Source organism: Corvus cornix, chromosome 1, assembly GCF_000738735.6.
Source record: "Corvus cornix cornix isolate S_Up_H32 chromosome 1, ASM73873v5, whole genome shotgun sequence".
Taxonomy (NCBI): domain Eukaryota; kingdom Metazoa; phylum Chordata; class Aves; order Passeriformes; family Corvidae; genus Corvus; species Corvus cornix.
The window spans coordinates 20,576,382-20,592,585 of record NC_046332.1 but is presented as its reverse complement, the minus strand read 5'-3'; the positions used below and the strand labels follow the sequence as shown (position 1 = coordinate 20,592,585).

The 16,204-nt window shown below is 39.4% G+C and overlaps 1 protein-coding gene across 9 annotated transcripts in view; it reads right to left on the bottom strand.

Moving 5' to 3' along the window:
- Positions 1–16,204, bottom strand: part of SENP7 (SUMO specific peptidase 7) — a 44,934-nt gene extending 28,730 nt beyond the window's left edge. For 2 of the 9 annotated variants that reach the window (XM_010395888.4, XM_019283849.3), the window contains exons 1-5: positions 16,132–16,204; positions 14,681–14,727; positions 11,614–11,721; positions 9,299–9,393; positions 782–979 (exon numbers count right to left, since the gene is read on the bottom strand). In XM_010395888.4, coding sequence (XP_010394190.2) covers positions 782–979; positions 9,299–9,393; positions 11,614–11,721; positions 14,681–14,716 — 437 coding nt within the window. In that variant the 5' untranslated portion in view covers positions 14,717–14,727; positions 16,132–16,204. Of the gene's footprint in view, positions 1–781; positions 980–9,298; positions 9,394–11,613; positions 11,722–14,096; positions 14,160–14,680; positions 14,728–15,868; positions 16,082–16,131 lie in introns of those variants that run through there. The other 7 variants (XM_019283848.3, XM_019283851.3, XM_019283847.3 and 4 more) reach the window with 7 other exon arrangements.

The following is a 16,204-nucleotide window of genomic DNA, read 5'->3' as shown; positions in this document are numbered from 1 at the left end:
CACAGACTACATGATGCCTGGAGAGCACTCAGATCTCCTCTTGCACCAAGATGTAAATAAATTTGCTTTTAATCAGGAGACCACCTTCCAGGTAAGATTGTAGAGATCCACAGGGGACAAACAATCAAAGAGATACAACTTAAAGAGGAAAAGTTTAATACTGAAAAACATGTAGACTGGATGTAACCTCCAATAAAGGAAACCCCTAAACTGTCGGTCATCAGAAGCTCAGAGAGAAAACCCAGAGAATAAAGCATTCACTCTAGCCATACTTTTCCCTCAATATCTACAATTCACCATTGCTTGCAGGGGTGCAAAGAAGACACTAGACTTGATATGCTTTTATTCTGACCATTTATGCCAGTTTTCCCATTTTCATGAGTAGTCTAAAGCACTAACAGTGAAAATACACCTCAATATCTTCTCTGAGAAAACGGATGCAGTTAAATTCAAGTGTATTCTTTTCATTAAAATAAAATAAAAAAAAAAAAAAAAAAAAAAAAAAAAACCAACATTTGAGAAACCAATGGCTAAATTAGAATTAATTGGTCTTGACAGTACAGGACCATCTAGAAGCCACTTGGTCAGAAAAAAACACTACTGCATGCCTGGCAGCATCTCTCTCAATGATTATCTAAAGGAACCAGGTACAAGTGAACTCAGTGAAGTGAGATAAAATACAGTTCATTAACAGGGTGGTACAATAAAGAACACTTTCTCATGAAGAAATAACTGCAAGGAAAATTACTTTGTTTAGTGACATGAGGCAAAGACAACATACCTTTTAGACAGAAAAAGACTTTGGAGAGTAGGGTTTAAAATCTGCCATATCTTTACGCTGGCAGCAGATGATGAGGGTGCTTGATCTGACTGCAGCTTGCCAGCATCAGAAAAATTAACACCAGTTTTAGGTTGCGCCTGCGAATATTTTCTTCCTATTTTCGTCCTCAGGACATTCGTCAAGATAACTTTGGGTTGCCTGCCATACATATAACAATACATTAATAATAGGGTGCTGAGAACTTTTTAAGTCACATGAATTCAATAAAGATATTCCATGAGTTCACTGTCTCTGCATCATATCTTCTAGAATTAAGGTCACTGCCCTGACAATTTACTAAGTAGTTCTCTTTGGAGAAGAGCAACCACAAACTCATCTTTTCATCAGGACAACCTTTCAAGGTTTCTTCTTCTGGCATGAATGACTAACATATCAATATGCAATTCTGAAAAGGTAAACTTTCAGTGCAAAAAGCACTGAAATGGAAATTTTGGTGCATCTTGTTATCACAAAATGTTGGAAGTGGTGTTATTATGGCCTTACAAGCTATTCTGAAAGTGTACACTTGACCATTTGCAGGATATGAAAACAAGTACTCATTTCATGGCACCTTATTTCAAAACCATGAATATTATGTGTTCCCATATAGCAGATTAATCATGATCTTGCTGGGGGGAAAAAGGTCAAGAAGTTAGTACAAATCTCCCAGTTCTGAAGCTCCAACTATTTCTATTCATTTTCACTAAAACAGATTACTTAGAATTATGAATTACAAAGTCAGTAAAAATGCCCTACTAAAGTTCTTTAAAGAAGTATCTATACTTTGGTAATTCTGCTAGATTGGTACTGAGTCTTCACATGAAGAATTAATTCTGCAATATGGCCAGAAATTTAAACAGTTTTCTTACAGAAATGTAAGGGTTGGAAAAGATCTCCAAGATCAACAAGCCCTCAACTGAATAGCACCATGCCACTAAATGATATTGCAAACTGCCATGTCTACTTGTTTTTGAACACTTTCAGGGATGGTAACTCCACCACCTCCCTGGGCAGGTTATTCCATTGCTTAACCACTCTTTCAGTGAATAAATTTTTCCTAATATCCAACCTGAACCTCCCCCAGCACAACTCAAGTACATGTCCCCTTGTCCTGTCACTGGTTGTCTGAGAGAAGAGACCAGCTCCTACCTTGCCACAACCTCTTTTCAGGTAGTTTTAGAGAGTGATAAGGTCTTCCTTCAGCCTTCTTTTCTCCAGATTGAACAAGACCAGCTACTCCTCACAGGAATTATGCTCCAGATCTTTCACCAGCTCCATTGCCTTCTCCAGACACGCTCCAACACTTCAAAGGCTTCTTATAATGAGAGGCCCAGAACTGGACACAGCACTCGAGGTGTGGCTTCACCAGTGCTGAGTACAGGGGGACAATCACTGCCCTGATCCTGCTGGCCACACTACTGCTGACACAGGCCAGGTGCCACTGGGTACACTTTGGCTCATGTTCACCTGCTGTTGACCAGCACAACCAAGGCCTTTTCCACCAGGCATCTTTCCAGCCACTCTTTCCCTAGCCTGTAGTGCTGCATAAGGTGGTTGTGACCCAATGGCAGGACCCAACTTCAGCTTATTGAATATATAAGCTGATAAGCAGCATAAATCATAGATAATTTGTCAGGATTTACTTTATTTTCAAACCTCTGAGAACTGGACTTGTTTTCCAAGGGCTGGTCCTACAAAGACACTGCAGTTCAGGCTAATATGTTGGTTTTAAAAGATTACCGAGGTGAGAATTGGTTTTTTTTTCTACTGCACGTCTTGAATAACAACAAAAAAAATTGTTCTCGCTGTAGAGCAAGTATCCTTTTAATAGCTAGGAAAAAAAACTTACTAGCTGTTACACACATGCTACAGTAACATTTCTTAAGCAAAGGGCTGCCATTCCTCAGTGGGTTTACAACTCTGCCAGCAATTATAATTGTCCCACTGACATGCTGCATTCAGCTCAGCAGCCTGGTTACATAGTACCGAGTGGCAAATAAACACAGGTAGGGCATGAAAACTTTTGTGGCTGAAGGACAGACATGCTTGAACCTAAAAAAAGATCCGGAACTGCCATGCTAGTGAAACACAACAAACTTGGGGCAGATGTTTTATATAAGCCTTTTATTTTGCTCTTTCAATCGTTACTTCACTTTGAGACTTCTCTCCGTAGTTACTTACCATATTGACAAGATACATAACCCCCTCACTGAACCTGAAAAGACAAATGTTCCTACACACAGCTTGGACAAGCTGCCTATAGGCTGGGAATGGCAGTCAGCCTGATGAGATCTCTGCACCCCTGAACGCCATAATGTGTATGCCATGAGCCGCTTTCTCCTAGAGCTCTGCTACGCCTTTCCCAGACCAGAGGTCTCCAAAATGTTTTAATCACACAGCCCTATCAGCAGTAAGTAGTTTGAGCATGTACCTTCTACAAAGTTGATTTAATTAAAATCTACAGAGATGTACTAGTGACAGGTTGATCTTAAAGGCCTTTTCCAACCTCAATTCTATGACTATAAAACACACAAATAGTAAGTTTAAAAGGAATACAAGAAAGACAATATAAATATTTAGTAATTATACAACAAGACTTCCTTCCTGTACTCCAGTGAACTGTCTTGTACACACCACACTTTGTGCTGTGTACACTTTGTGGTTGTCTGTCTAGACAATGCACAATAAATCTAAATGGCTCCCTTTCAAAACTAAGTAACTTAAGCTCAAGTGAAGGCAGTTTCCTTCACTCTCTGAACTTCTCTTAGAAGTTTCCCAAAGGAAAACTGGTCGTAAAGAGCTAAAGTTTCATCTCAAAAGACAAAAAAAAGGGCACCAATAAAAAAGAACCCCAAAACCCACTTAAGGCACTCTGATGCCAAGGAGACGGACCCAAGACAAAGCGTTATGTAACAGATTGGTTCTAATTAGCTATTGGAAAAACAATCCAGGGTTTCTCAATTGAGACACTGGCTCTGTGGAGGGAATAAAAAGTCACATGGGCAAAAACAGTCTCATTTGAAGACCAACCTAAAGCACAGTAGCGCTCCAGAATGTTTTATGCAGTCTGGAAAAGGCAGGTGGACATTTGTTCTTTCACTAGTTCTGTATATAGCGTATGAATGTTAATGCAAAAAAGTGTTCCGAGTATGTGCCTCAAATATTGTAGATGTAATAGAGGCTTCTGCAACACTCTGAGGATCCAGAGATCGGAATTCATCTCAAGATATGCTTTAATTACTGAAAAGCTTAGAAAGTGAACACAGGTCCTGAGAGTCAGTCTATTAACATTAATGTCTTAAATAGTGGAGCTCAACAGTAGCAGCTTAAGTGAGCACATCCCAAGTCTGGCAAGTTCTTGATTCAGTACAGGAAGCAAGAGACTTATTTTCCTATAGAAGTCCCCACTGAATCAGAAGTTCTGGCTTTCCTCTGGACTTCTCATACACTGAGCTCACATGTGAGCCACAGTTTAATACATCTGTAAGATCACCATTAAGAAGAGCTTATAGCAACCAGACTTCTACATCATTTATTGTTTGTCCACTGTAATGTATATTAGAAATAAGAAATAAATAAGCAATACCTAAGGAAATAGAGAATATATATATTTAAGAAATGTGACCAATTAAAAATTCAGCTTCACAAGAATCTATTGGACTGTTAAGAAAATTCACAACTACTGAAGCAGTTAAAGAAAATTTCAAGGCAAAAGTCATCAAGTAAATTTGGATAAGTTATCTTATAAAACTGGAAATTCACTCTTGCACTTTAAATTTCCTCCTTAAGAGACAAGAAACACCCAAACTACTTTTGATGGCCAGTTACTGAAGACTAAAGAACTGAAGTCACTTCAGCTCTTGGGATGCCAGAAGAGATGATGTAATGAAAGATTAATCCAGATTAAGCCAGATATTTCCCCTCCTCCTCTTCTAACAGGACTAAAAATTAAAAATCAAATCTTGAAGTAACTAAATGGTGTTTTTTCCTCCAAATAGAAAAAAGTTGTAGAAGTAGGCCCTAGCACTATGGATGTGATCCAGAAAATTGCTGCTTCTTAAAAACAAATGCTTTAAAATCATTATTGCAGGGGATCATGAGACAACATAAATGTGCTGTTTTCCATGGAACACTTCAGCTGTCCTGACTAAAAACAAGCCAAGCCTATCAATTTCCCAGATCTCAATTCTTTCAGTCTTCATTGTTCCACCTCACAGAAATGCCAGATATTTTTCTTTTTATTTCTCAAACACATGCTATCATAATGAAATTTTACTAAATTTAGGCTCAAACAGCAAGGTAATTAGTCCAGTGGGAATACACAATTAAAATAAAGAAAGACTCTGTGACCATGTATGATCAAGACTTGTAAATGTAACAGAAAATATTCCAACACTGAGTGTTTAAACAACATAATGACAAAAAAGTCCACAGTAGGAGGTAATTTCACTACCTATATTTTGTTGGCCACCTTGAAAATTCAGGTCTGACATCCTTTGCTCACACTCACATCAGGCTAGACCTTAACAGGCTCCAGGCTCCTCTGTAATTTGGTTTACTGATTGTTATTTGGCACTGAATTTGTAATGTTTTGCGTTCCCTTAATTTAAATGGGGTTTACAGATTTCAGGCAAGTACTTTTGCAAAAATGATCTTATAATTTCAAGCGCACACACATACCCTGAAGCAAGTTTGGCTCTGGAAATCTATGCAAAGGAGAGGAACCTTCAACAAACAAGGAAGTCAATAGTATACATTGATCAGTGCCAGGCCAAGGCATCACTTCTTATCTGGCGCCAGGTTTGGACTGAAGTTCTTGAACTGGTTATGACCTAACCTTCAGAGCAGAAGAGTAGCATAAGAGCTTTCAATGGCTTCCCTTTCTGAAAGGGGAATGGCCTCTGGCAGTGTTTCTTGAAAATCATGTCATTAAGACTGGAAGTATAAAGATTCAGGGAAACACCTAAACTTAAGCCAGCCTGTACATCTGTAAACAATGGTTGGGACACAGATCCCTAAATTATCTGTTGAAATTGTCCCCAGAATAAAGTGAGCAACTCAAGCAAAAGACACTTCAAAAGACTAAAGTAAGTGCCAAGCAGAAAAAAGCAAAGTATACACTAAAAGCAAGTCCCACCAGCAGACCCAGCAAGTAATTTGTACAACAGTAAAACTGGAGGCATCTTGGTGAAAGAAAACCAAAGGCAATTATTTCTGTTTCTACAAGTACCTACCATAGTCTCTCATTTACCTCCCCAAAACTGAAAAAAATACAAAAGCAAAGGTAATGAAAACATACTTATGCATGTAATGATGGAATAAGCAAAAAACATATTATGAAAAATGCTGTTAGCTGCTCCCAGCAAGTCTCATATTGCTTTTCACAGGCAAAAAAGGAATTATCCTACCTTATAAACCACAGGAACAAAAGCTATTAGTTGTTTATATCTCTTTGGGGAAAATGTCTGACCTCTATTTCACACAATAGTCACAGCTGCTTGATATGGTTCCTTACTCAATGATCATATTGCGTACACACATATACTCATCAGTGCTGTACCTGCTGTCTCCAATTCATTCAAATTTGTATTAGAAAGTGATCAAAATAAGACCAGGAGGCTACTGACTCATTTGGGACTAAATTACTATTAACTGTATACACCACCATCTTCATGCCTATATTCTTTTACTAGTAAACCCAAGTTTTGGGAAATAAATATTTTGGCAGTGGGATGTCACATACCATTTGAGGGTTGTTCCCTCAGCTCTCACACAAGCTGAGGATCTGTCCTGTGTTTACAGAATAAAGCCACTGATAGACTTGATGTGTATTCAGCTATCTGAGCTTCTGCAGCAGATGCACAGCCCAGGAGCTCCTTGACCTTTCAAAGCCCAAAAGAACAATGTGATACACTATCATTAATGGGAAACTCTGATTGATACATTTACTGGCTACACCGGGTTGTGAGGAAAGCTTCTGATTGTCCCAGATTCAAGGTCCTGACCTTCCAGCAGCTGACGAGAAGTCAGTGACCAACAAACAGCAAGCATCAACATCCCTATGAACCTCCTTGCTTTGCTGGACTAGGTGGTTATTACTGACCAAATGCACTTGTCAGAGCAAGGGGGACCAGTATGTAAATGATTGCCTGACTGCTATATAAACAAAAACCTGACTGCTATGGGGCCAGTGCTTGATTCAGCTGTGACATGTATTTCACTGAACATTTAAATTGCTGACCTGAAAGAATTGCACACATCTTATTTAAGTACTCCTTCCACCCTCCCCCCTAACGAGGGAACTAACCTGCCCTAGGAGCCGTCTCTGGGATCACAGACAAATCCCCTGACAGTCACCTTTCACAAGCCCAGGAGCAGACCTGTACAAGTGAGAGCAGCTGCAGTTGCTGCTACAAACCCCCCTGGTCTCACATGACAGCACAACCAACTACCAAATTTTGGAATCCAGAATTTAAGTTAAAAAACCCCCACCCATGTGAAGGTAGATTTGTGCTAATATATCTACTTTGTCCTTTCTGACTAAAATTAAGTGGCAATAACAATCCTGAAGCAACACTTTAGATGAAACATGCCTCCCTAAACATCTGAGATTGGCTCCTATCAATAAAGTAAACTGTTTTTAAAATACTAGAAGCTAATAGGAGTTTGTCATTAAGACTTATTTCCTGCTTTGCAATGCAAATAAAAAAAATCCTCACTGGGAATAAAAACTATTGCATCAGAAAGACTTGCAGCACACAACCTCACTGTTTCCTCTTCTGAATTTTGTCAGTTCTCAGACTCTTGCTCAACAAAAACCACCCCTTTAGAACATGTGTGCTCTTTCCACTTATGCAATGAGGTCACCTTGTTGATTTTGACTTTCTGAGAAGCACTGAGTATCCAAATGGAACACTTAGTACAACCTCCGTTGCAGATAGGAGAGTAAATTTATTTTACAGAGAGCCTCCAGCTACTCTCTAGATGCACATCTTTTTTCAAGGAACTGAAAAATGCACATGTTTAATATCTGAATATTTGCTGTCTTTGTAGTCTAAATAATTTCTCACTATCATGAGAAAATTGGGCTGATAACAATTTGGGTAAAAATTATGGAACACCTATAAATGCTATTCACATATTGAAAAAAACATATATAACAGAAAATTAATACACACCAGATCTAAAGTTAGCTTTAAAGAAACCAAACTCCTCAATGTCAAAAATCAGTTCAAAGTTTACTGAAAGACCTTTAGAGATTGATATCAAATATCAACTATGTCACAACACAAATAAAATTCAGAAAACTGCAATTAAATTCTGTAAGGCTGACCCTGTGAGCTGCTTCCTCAGTTAAAAGTTACTGACAGAAGCTTTTTGAGCTAAGTACATGTAAACTGACAGCTATGCCTCTGAGGAGGTATGAAAAATAAATACAGCATCTTTTATAATTTCAGCTCTTCCCTGCAACACTTTGAAGCATTCTGAATATACAGACCAGGCTAAACAATGACTATTCATATATCTCAAACCCACAGAACTCAGCAGTGTCAAAATCACCTTCATTTTCATTACCTGTGCACTTTATTTTTAACAGCCTCTTCTGATAAGAAACCACTTATGGGCAAGTTTAGTTGCAGTCAGAAAATAGGGCAGAGAATGCTTTTTCATTTATTTAGAATTAAGTGATTTGGGAAATAACAACTGTTTCATTAAGACAAACATATTCATTTTGTCACAAAGCCATTATGTTTCCTAGCTGCTGCTAATAAATCTAGTTCTACATTTTTGTTTCCATTTGTCAACTACAGGAATTACAGCTTCAAAATTTTCTTGGATAAAACAATTACCTAGCTGACAACTCTGCAGAAGATGATTTTATCATATAAAATAATGCGCCATAATCTCAAAGAAACCAATGTATTTGCTCTTGGCAACAGAAAATAAACAAGTGGCACATCAGCAGTCTTAATTACTTAAGTGCCTTGACAAACACAGAGGTGAAAAAGGTCTCATTTTTTTACTTCCTTCCACTACTAATCACCATATTGCTTAAGGGGTTTTTTAACTGTTTGTAAGAGTTGATAAAGCTTAGGTTAATGAGTGTGGACTACAGAACAAAAAGGGATAAGAAAAAGAATTCTGGGAAGCTTCTTAAATATCTAAAAATACCTAGGACTAGAAGGACAATTTACACTTAGAAAGTAATGAACACCTTTTAGGACTCCAAGCAGGTTAACAAGCAGTAATTCCTCTAGTAAGTGCTGCACTCTCATTCTAATGTCTTGTGTTGGGATTATCCAAAGGAAGGGTTACAGTTGCCATTAGACCACTGAAGCATGATTCTCTCAAGGTGAGCTTGAAAACCATCTCTGCATGACACAAATAATTAGCTAGAGACCAGAGACACCCATCTTCAAGAAAGACTGTGAAACTCTGAATATACAGAGATAAACTAATTTTGAGATGACTTCTTACCCAATTGATTCTTCATCATTAGAGCTGTGTCTGTTGCACTCCTTTTGCCGTTTTCCTTTTGTTGAAGGCTTTCTGTTGTTGGCACTTAACCTCCACTGAAACAAAACAAATCAAATTGGCAGATTTCAAAAGACATGAATATGTCATAATGGATAATGCACTGGAAAAATGAGACAATGCCAGACACTGAAACAATGCAACTGACCAATTATATCAAAGCCATGCAGAGCATATACAGCAATTTTGCAAAGAATTAATTTGCGTGGTTTAAAGTGGCCACATACCACCTGATCTTTGAATAGAATGTTTTTCTCCTGAAGAAATATGTAAATACAGGACAATTCCATTGTTTCCCTATTTCAAGGGGGACTATACCAAACACGGACTTAAATATTAGGCCTGCTCCACATAACCACAAATACACAGGATGCAGAAAGTAGAGGCTAACTCCATGCATTTAGGCAAACTATACAGGTTACAATATGGATATAAAAGATATAAAATCCTGAGAAGGAAACGCAATTTGAAGGTTTGGCACTTAGGTGGGAAACTCCAAAACAGCAAGACTTCGTTTTTTCCAAATTCTCTTACCAGAAAGTATTTATATTTTCAAATTAAATAAATGAAGCCCTACCAAAACACAGTTATTCCTGCAATTCCAGAAACCTCCTGCCCTCTGCCATTACCTCCTCCTAATCCTCATTTCTTAAAATTCAAAATATAATAAACACAAGAGATGCTTGAAAATTATGCCACTCAGGCTGAAAGCAGACAAACTTATCTTCATTTCTAAGTGTGGTTTGAAAAGGCATTTGAAAAGTTCACACCCACATGTATTTTACAAGCTTTAGTGAAGTCTGAAAGGGCATTCCCAAATCAAACTTTTCCCTACCATGGGGACTAACTCCAATGGAAAATACCCCCATTGTTAAAGTTAGCAGCAAGAAATTGCCTTGAAGGTGCTCTCCCCTCTTGCTGCCTTCAAACAACACCCAGTTCACCTTGTACCACTGGTGTTCAAGCACAGGAAAGACCTATACATCCAAATCACTAAAAACTGCACAAAGTTTCTCAAACAACATGGTGCAAGCTCTGACAACTCACAGGCAAGTTTTTTTTTTAAGTGGAACATAAAAACTAGTCAGTGCTTAAAGCATATGAAATCCCCCACTACATGGAAAAGTTCGAAATATATAGACATAGGTAGGAAAAATAAGAAATGGAAAATGAGACAACATCCAGGAAATAACAAGGAAATAAAGTATTTTTCAATTCACCCAGTCTAATCATGATTTTTATAGAGGCAGAGAGAAATACAGGAAGAATTCCATTCAAGTGCTGTCTGGATCTGCCTGAGAGGTTGCTGCTTGTAGCCATAGGAGACATTACCTCCCATTTCAAAACCGGACTGCAACTGGATGCTCTGCTCACTGAAAGCATTACCAGTATAGAACACAACCCCACAGTGAGCCTCTGCTGCAGCATTCTCAAATGACCTGGCCTACCAAGAGACCTGGGTCACATTACCACCACTACTGTAAGTCAAAAAAAACTCCTACTTTCCCTCACTACATCTTTAAACCTCCTCTGAGGGGGAGCCTGTTTGTCCAGGCCCATGATTCTGAAAGCACTAAAGCCAGCAACAAACTCTGGATGCTGAGCTGAAGGAAAAAAGCATAGCAAAACATGTTTCTAACACTTGACATTTGAAATGCTTACTAAATTTGAAACAGATTTATAGAGGCAAATATTTGCCTCTATATGTGACTGAGATGATCCAGACACTCACTCACAATAGATGCCATAAGACTCTTACAGTCTTTGGTCTTAATACAGTTATTTCTGTATGAGCACCTAAAATTCTGTCAAGAGTCATACAGTACTTCATATATTCTCTTAAAAGTTTAAGCTCTTGGATAACTGAAAACTCAATGTAAAAGTTATGTCCATATCATAACAAGAAGTTTGGTAAGTGATTCAAATACAACCTAAAAGTTCAGGAGTCAGAAGACAATCAACTAAAAAAATAGTATAATATTTACCTTGAAATTAATGATTTTCAAGATAGTTTCAAACTACACCTGAGGACAAACTCTTATTTTCAATGATTTAGGCTGGAAGCATGGCACTAAGACTCCCAATTCTGTAAATGTATGCTTGCAAGCAGATTTCAGACCTACACACTTGTCTCTCTCAAGACAACCTGGATTAGTTCTTATCACAAGGCAGCACTTGGTGTTGAAAAAACCCAGCCTCCAAAACAAAGCCTCATGTAACATTCTCCTACACACTTTACACTCTGAAGAACTCTTTACCTCTTTTAAAGGGTAGTCACAATGGTGGGAACCTGGGAGCCTTGCCAAAGGGGACTGAACTTGGACATCCTCTGACTTGGCATTTGTTTTCTTCTTTGGTATATGAAACTGAAAATAGATGATGTTACACATGGTAAAACTAAATTACCCACTGTTGCTACGAGCTGACATACAGCCATGTACAAAGTTTTTTTAACTGGACAAAATAAAGTTGTAAGGGAAGCCCTGACCTGTGCCTTTACTTTAAATGCATTCCTCATTAATGCATGATCCCAAATCATGTGTCATACCATATGATGAGCTAGTTTTAACACATGAACCATCTAAAAAGCTCTATTTCATTAACTTTACATCTTCAGACGTGACAAAAAAGTGACAGCCAATCTACTGGCACAGTTTTCTTATTTCAATCCGATTTGTTTACACTCTGTCTCAGCTTAGAGAATGATAAAGAGAAAACAAAATAGCTGAATGTCATGGACCAGGTTTGCTTTCTCAAAAGAAAAAATTCAGGATGAAGAACAATTACATCTTATAATAGTACAAGTATTTTGGTATGATAACTTAGCATCAAACAGATTTTCATGTACTCAAAATGGTATCAGCTATTGTCCTTGCCAACTCTCACAGAAATGGAACCAGCATTTTGATAGTAATTATTGAAAGAGAAAGCAGTAATTCACAGAAATTCACCAATTCAGAAAAAAATATATAGGAAAAAAGGTTTGTTCATTGAAAATCAAACCAAAAATGATCAAACTAAATTTGTACTAGTTCATCAAGACAAGGAAACAGGCTCATACTTCCTATCAGTTAATTAAACCAGTTAAAATATTATCAACTGAAAGAATAAAAGTGCAAGCATTGCTATTGCTCCAGGCATCCTGAGAAGCAAAACCTGACATTGCAGATACAACTAGATGAGAATGTATCAGAGAGGCAATGCAACATTTACATCTTTCAGACAAACTGAATCTAGATCAGCCAGGAAAAAGCTGAAGTCACTCCATATGATTGAGGTGGCTACCTGAAAACAGAGGCTACACAAGATTAAGAGAATAAAAGCAGGTATTTATTTGAAGGGCCTTCAAAGGTACACCTTGGGCAGTCAAGAGGCTACACCCAAGATGGACCCTGGGTCACACTTTCTTCACACTTTTTATAAGTTTGGTCCATTTGCATATCAGGGTTAATTCTCCAATTACAATCTCAGGCAATGAAGTAATTACCCCAAGTTTGCTCCCCCCTGTTCAGAGGCTTTAGTTTACATATTTTGGGGCCTGGGACAACAAGGTGTCCTTGAGATGCAAGGACAAGAGATGGTTTGTTATGTCCAACCAGTATGAGGGAACAGTAGCTAACAGGCTATATGAAGTGTCAGAGTTACATACATACCCTGTATGTTACATACATACAGAGTTACATACAGGATCTGAAAAATACAACAGTTAAAACCTAAGGCATCAATGGACACTGTAAAGTATCCTATGAACTTGATTTGCAAGCCACCGGATGCCTTGCATTGTAACGTGAAATTACAAGCAGGGATTCCAGAACAGTGACGCTAACAACTTAATTACTAACACCACAACTGCATTAATTAGCTCAGCAGGTAGTCCTTCAGACAGACCACAACGAAGCATGCTGCACCATAAGGAGATAATATTTCAATCCTTCAGTCTGAATCATGAGTGCTCTAACTCCTTCTCTACACTTCTGTGAAAGTAAGATTAAAGTTTTTTGTAATTAGACCTGAATTTCTATACAGCACCTCAAGTTGCTTTTTCTGGTAAAACATTGTAACAAATATGCCTTTAATAACAGATTTCTCAAAGTCTAAAGGAAGCAAATGTTACACAGAGGCAACAACTTCCCATACAAGTACCTCCCTTCTTTTTCAATCAACATGTAAGGATTGAAACAAGATATTTTCTTATTCGGGAACTTCTACAAGTAGGTTGCTCCAAATTTGTTTGGTTTTGTATTAGAGGTGGCCTATAAACACGTTTATCAGTCAGAATGCATGTTTAATGATCTGCGCTGTAATGGCTAGGAACAGATTTCTTACTTCAGACCTCCACCTGCTGCCAGACTAGCAGCTTCTGCTATGAGATTCCTAAGAACACATAGTTATCTAGAATTTTAACACACATTTAAAATTAAAGAGATTCTGGTAACCTCTGTAATGACATAACAGACAACATTAAAGTACACATAAAGTCAGACACAGTAAACAAGAAGAGACAACTGACAGAAAGAGATAAAAAGCACAAGATACATTAACCAGCAACACTTCCAGCTCACCATACAGCATCTTCCCAATGCTTGCACTCATTAAGAAGATGTTGGTTTACAGTGTCCACTATTAACTTAGAGAACAAGCACAAAGTCAAGAGGAAAGACAGGTCTGAATCTATGCTAAACACAAGGTATGCAGCTGTCTCAGCTTTTCCCAAACAAAAAGTGACTAACTCTACACATACATGTGCATACGCACTCAGCAGACTCCTCATCTAAACCAGCAATACTTTCCTGAAGGTTTCCACCTGTAGGAGGAAGGGCCAGAGAAAGTGCATAAACTCAGTGCTGGGAACAGCTTATTTCTAAACCACTAGACCTCCTAGACCTTACCCAATCACACCAGTGATTGCCGTGTCTACCATTTGTTCTCACCAGTACTCCCACTGCTAGAAACTACTGCTAATAGGGATATTTCAGGAAAAAATATACACAGCATAAGAAGCCTCTGAGTACATCTCTGCAGATACCAAGTTTTACACAGTTTTGCAGCTGTTCTACTTACTTCAACTTACTCTAAAATTTTAGAGGTTAGTCTAGGTCTTAAAATAACTTGGAAAACACCCTGTTTATGTGTAATCAAATGCTATCATGTATCAATAGATGTTCAACAATAGACATTAGTATTGACTGCTACCATAATAAACAGTTTCCCAAGAAAGCAAAAGTTAGATCAGTGAAGAATGAATTTAGTTGTACAAACACATCAGAACAGCCTAGGACACCCACAGCCTCAGAAGAAATTGTTGGAAATTTTGGGAACACTTACACTGACATGACTTGAAGATGATGTTCTTCCTGACATGGTTTTCTCTACTGGAAAAAAACAACAACAAAAAAAGAAACAAACTTAACAATTTCTGGTTTATTGATTAAGAGGGAAGCAGGACCACAGTAGCAGGTACTACGAAAGAAGAAGATAATTTTTGAGCAAACTAGAACAAAGAAAACACATTCATAAAATGGCTTGGGTTGGATACGGATTTTAAAAGATCTTATATTCCAGCCCTCCTGCCATGGGCAGGGACACCTTTCACTTGATCAGGTTGCTCAAAGCCTATTCAGCCTGACCTTGAACGCTCCCAGGGATGGGGCATCCACTGCTTCTCTGTGCAATCTGTTCCAGTCTCACCATCCTTATTGTAAAAAATATTTCTTCCTCATGTCCAATCTACACTGACCCTCTTTCAATTTATGGCCATTTTCTCTTGTCCTGTCACTATAGGCCTTGGTAAAAAGCAATTGACAGCCACACACTCGCGAAAGGCTCTAGATTGTCAGCATAGACAGAATTGTTAATGAAACTGTCCTAGAATTTATCCTCAGCTAAGACATTTACTGATTAACTCCTCACTGCAATCACACAACTAATGAGCAGTTCACACTTGGACTATAGAGGGAAAAGGAGTTACAAAGGACCACTGCAAGGGCTCCAAGATTAAATAATATTCAAAGATTCCTGTTAAATCCATAAACTTCATCACTGGAAGAACACAGCCTCAGAGCTTCCAGCATTTATAGGTGTTCTCTTTATACATATTCTATATGATTCTGGCATAAGACCTTCAAAGTTTACAGCTGGTTTGGAGTCTCTCAAGAAGCCAAGTTCGGGGACTTTTACTTATCTCGGCGCTTTTTTAACGTAGAGCCATAGTCCCCCGGTGTGGGCAACAGCAACAGCTACAGACCGATAAAGAAAAGCCAAAATACTGCCAGTTCCGACGCCTGTGACGAGGAAAAGCCGACAAACGGGGCCGCCTGACAGCTCGGGGAGAACACGCACCACCCAGGGGCGGCAGCGCCCGAGCTGTCACCGCATGAGCCCAGCCCTGACACAGGGCTGCCCGAGCCCCGCAGCCCCGGCCCCGCAGCCCCGGCCCCGGCTTCTCCCGCTAGAAGGAGAACAATTTCCCTCTGACAAACGCGCAGATCCGGCGGCCTGAGCCAGCAATTCCACCTTGTCACACTCTCCCCTCAGCCTTCTCCCAGCGGAGCAGCAACGCCGCCACCAGCCCTGCCTCGGTGCCCTCCGTTCAACCGCCCTGACGGCTTCGCTCGTTCGCGACAGACACCGCGGCCGCCCCGTGGGGACAGAGGCCGCACAGGCCCCCCTGAGACGCTACGGGCCGGCTGCAGCTCTGCCTTCCTGCCCCCTCCCCCGCCGAAGGGCCGGGAGCGGGGGGGGAGCGAGCGGCCCCGGCGGCAGCACACAGCACTCACCGACACAGCCGGAGCTGTTTACCCGGCCCCGCCGCCGCCGCCCGCGCAGCTTCCCCGGGTACTTCCGGGCCGG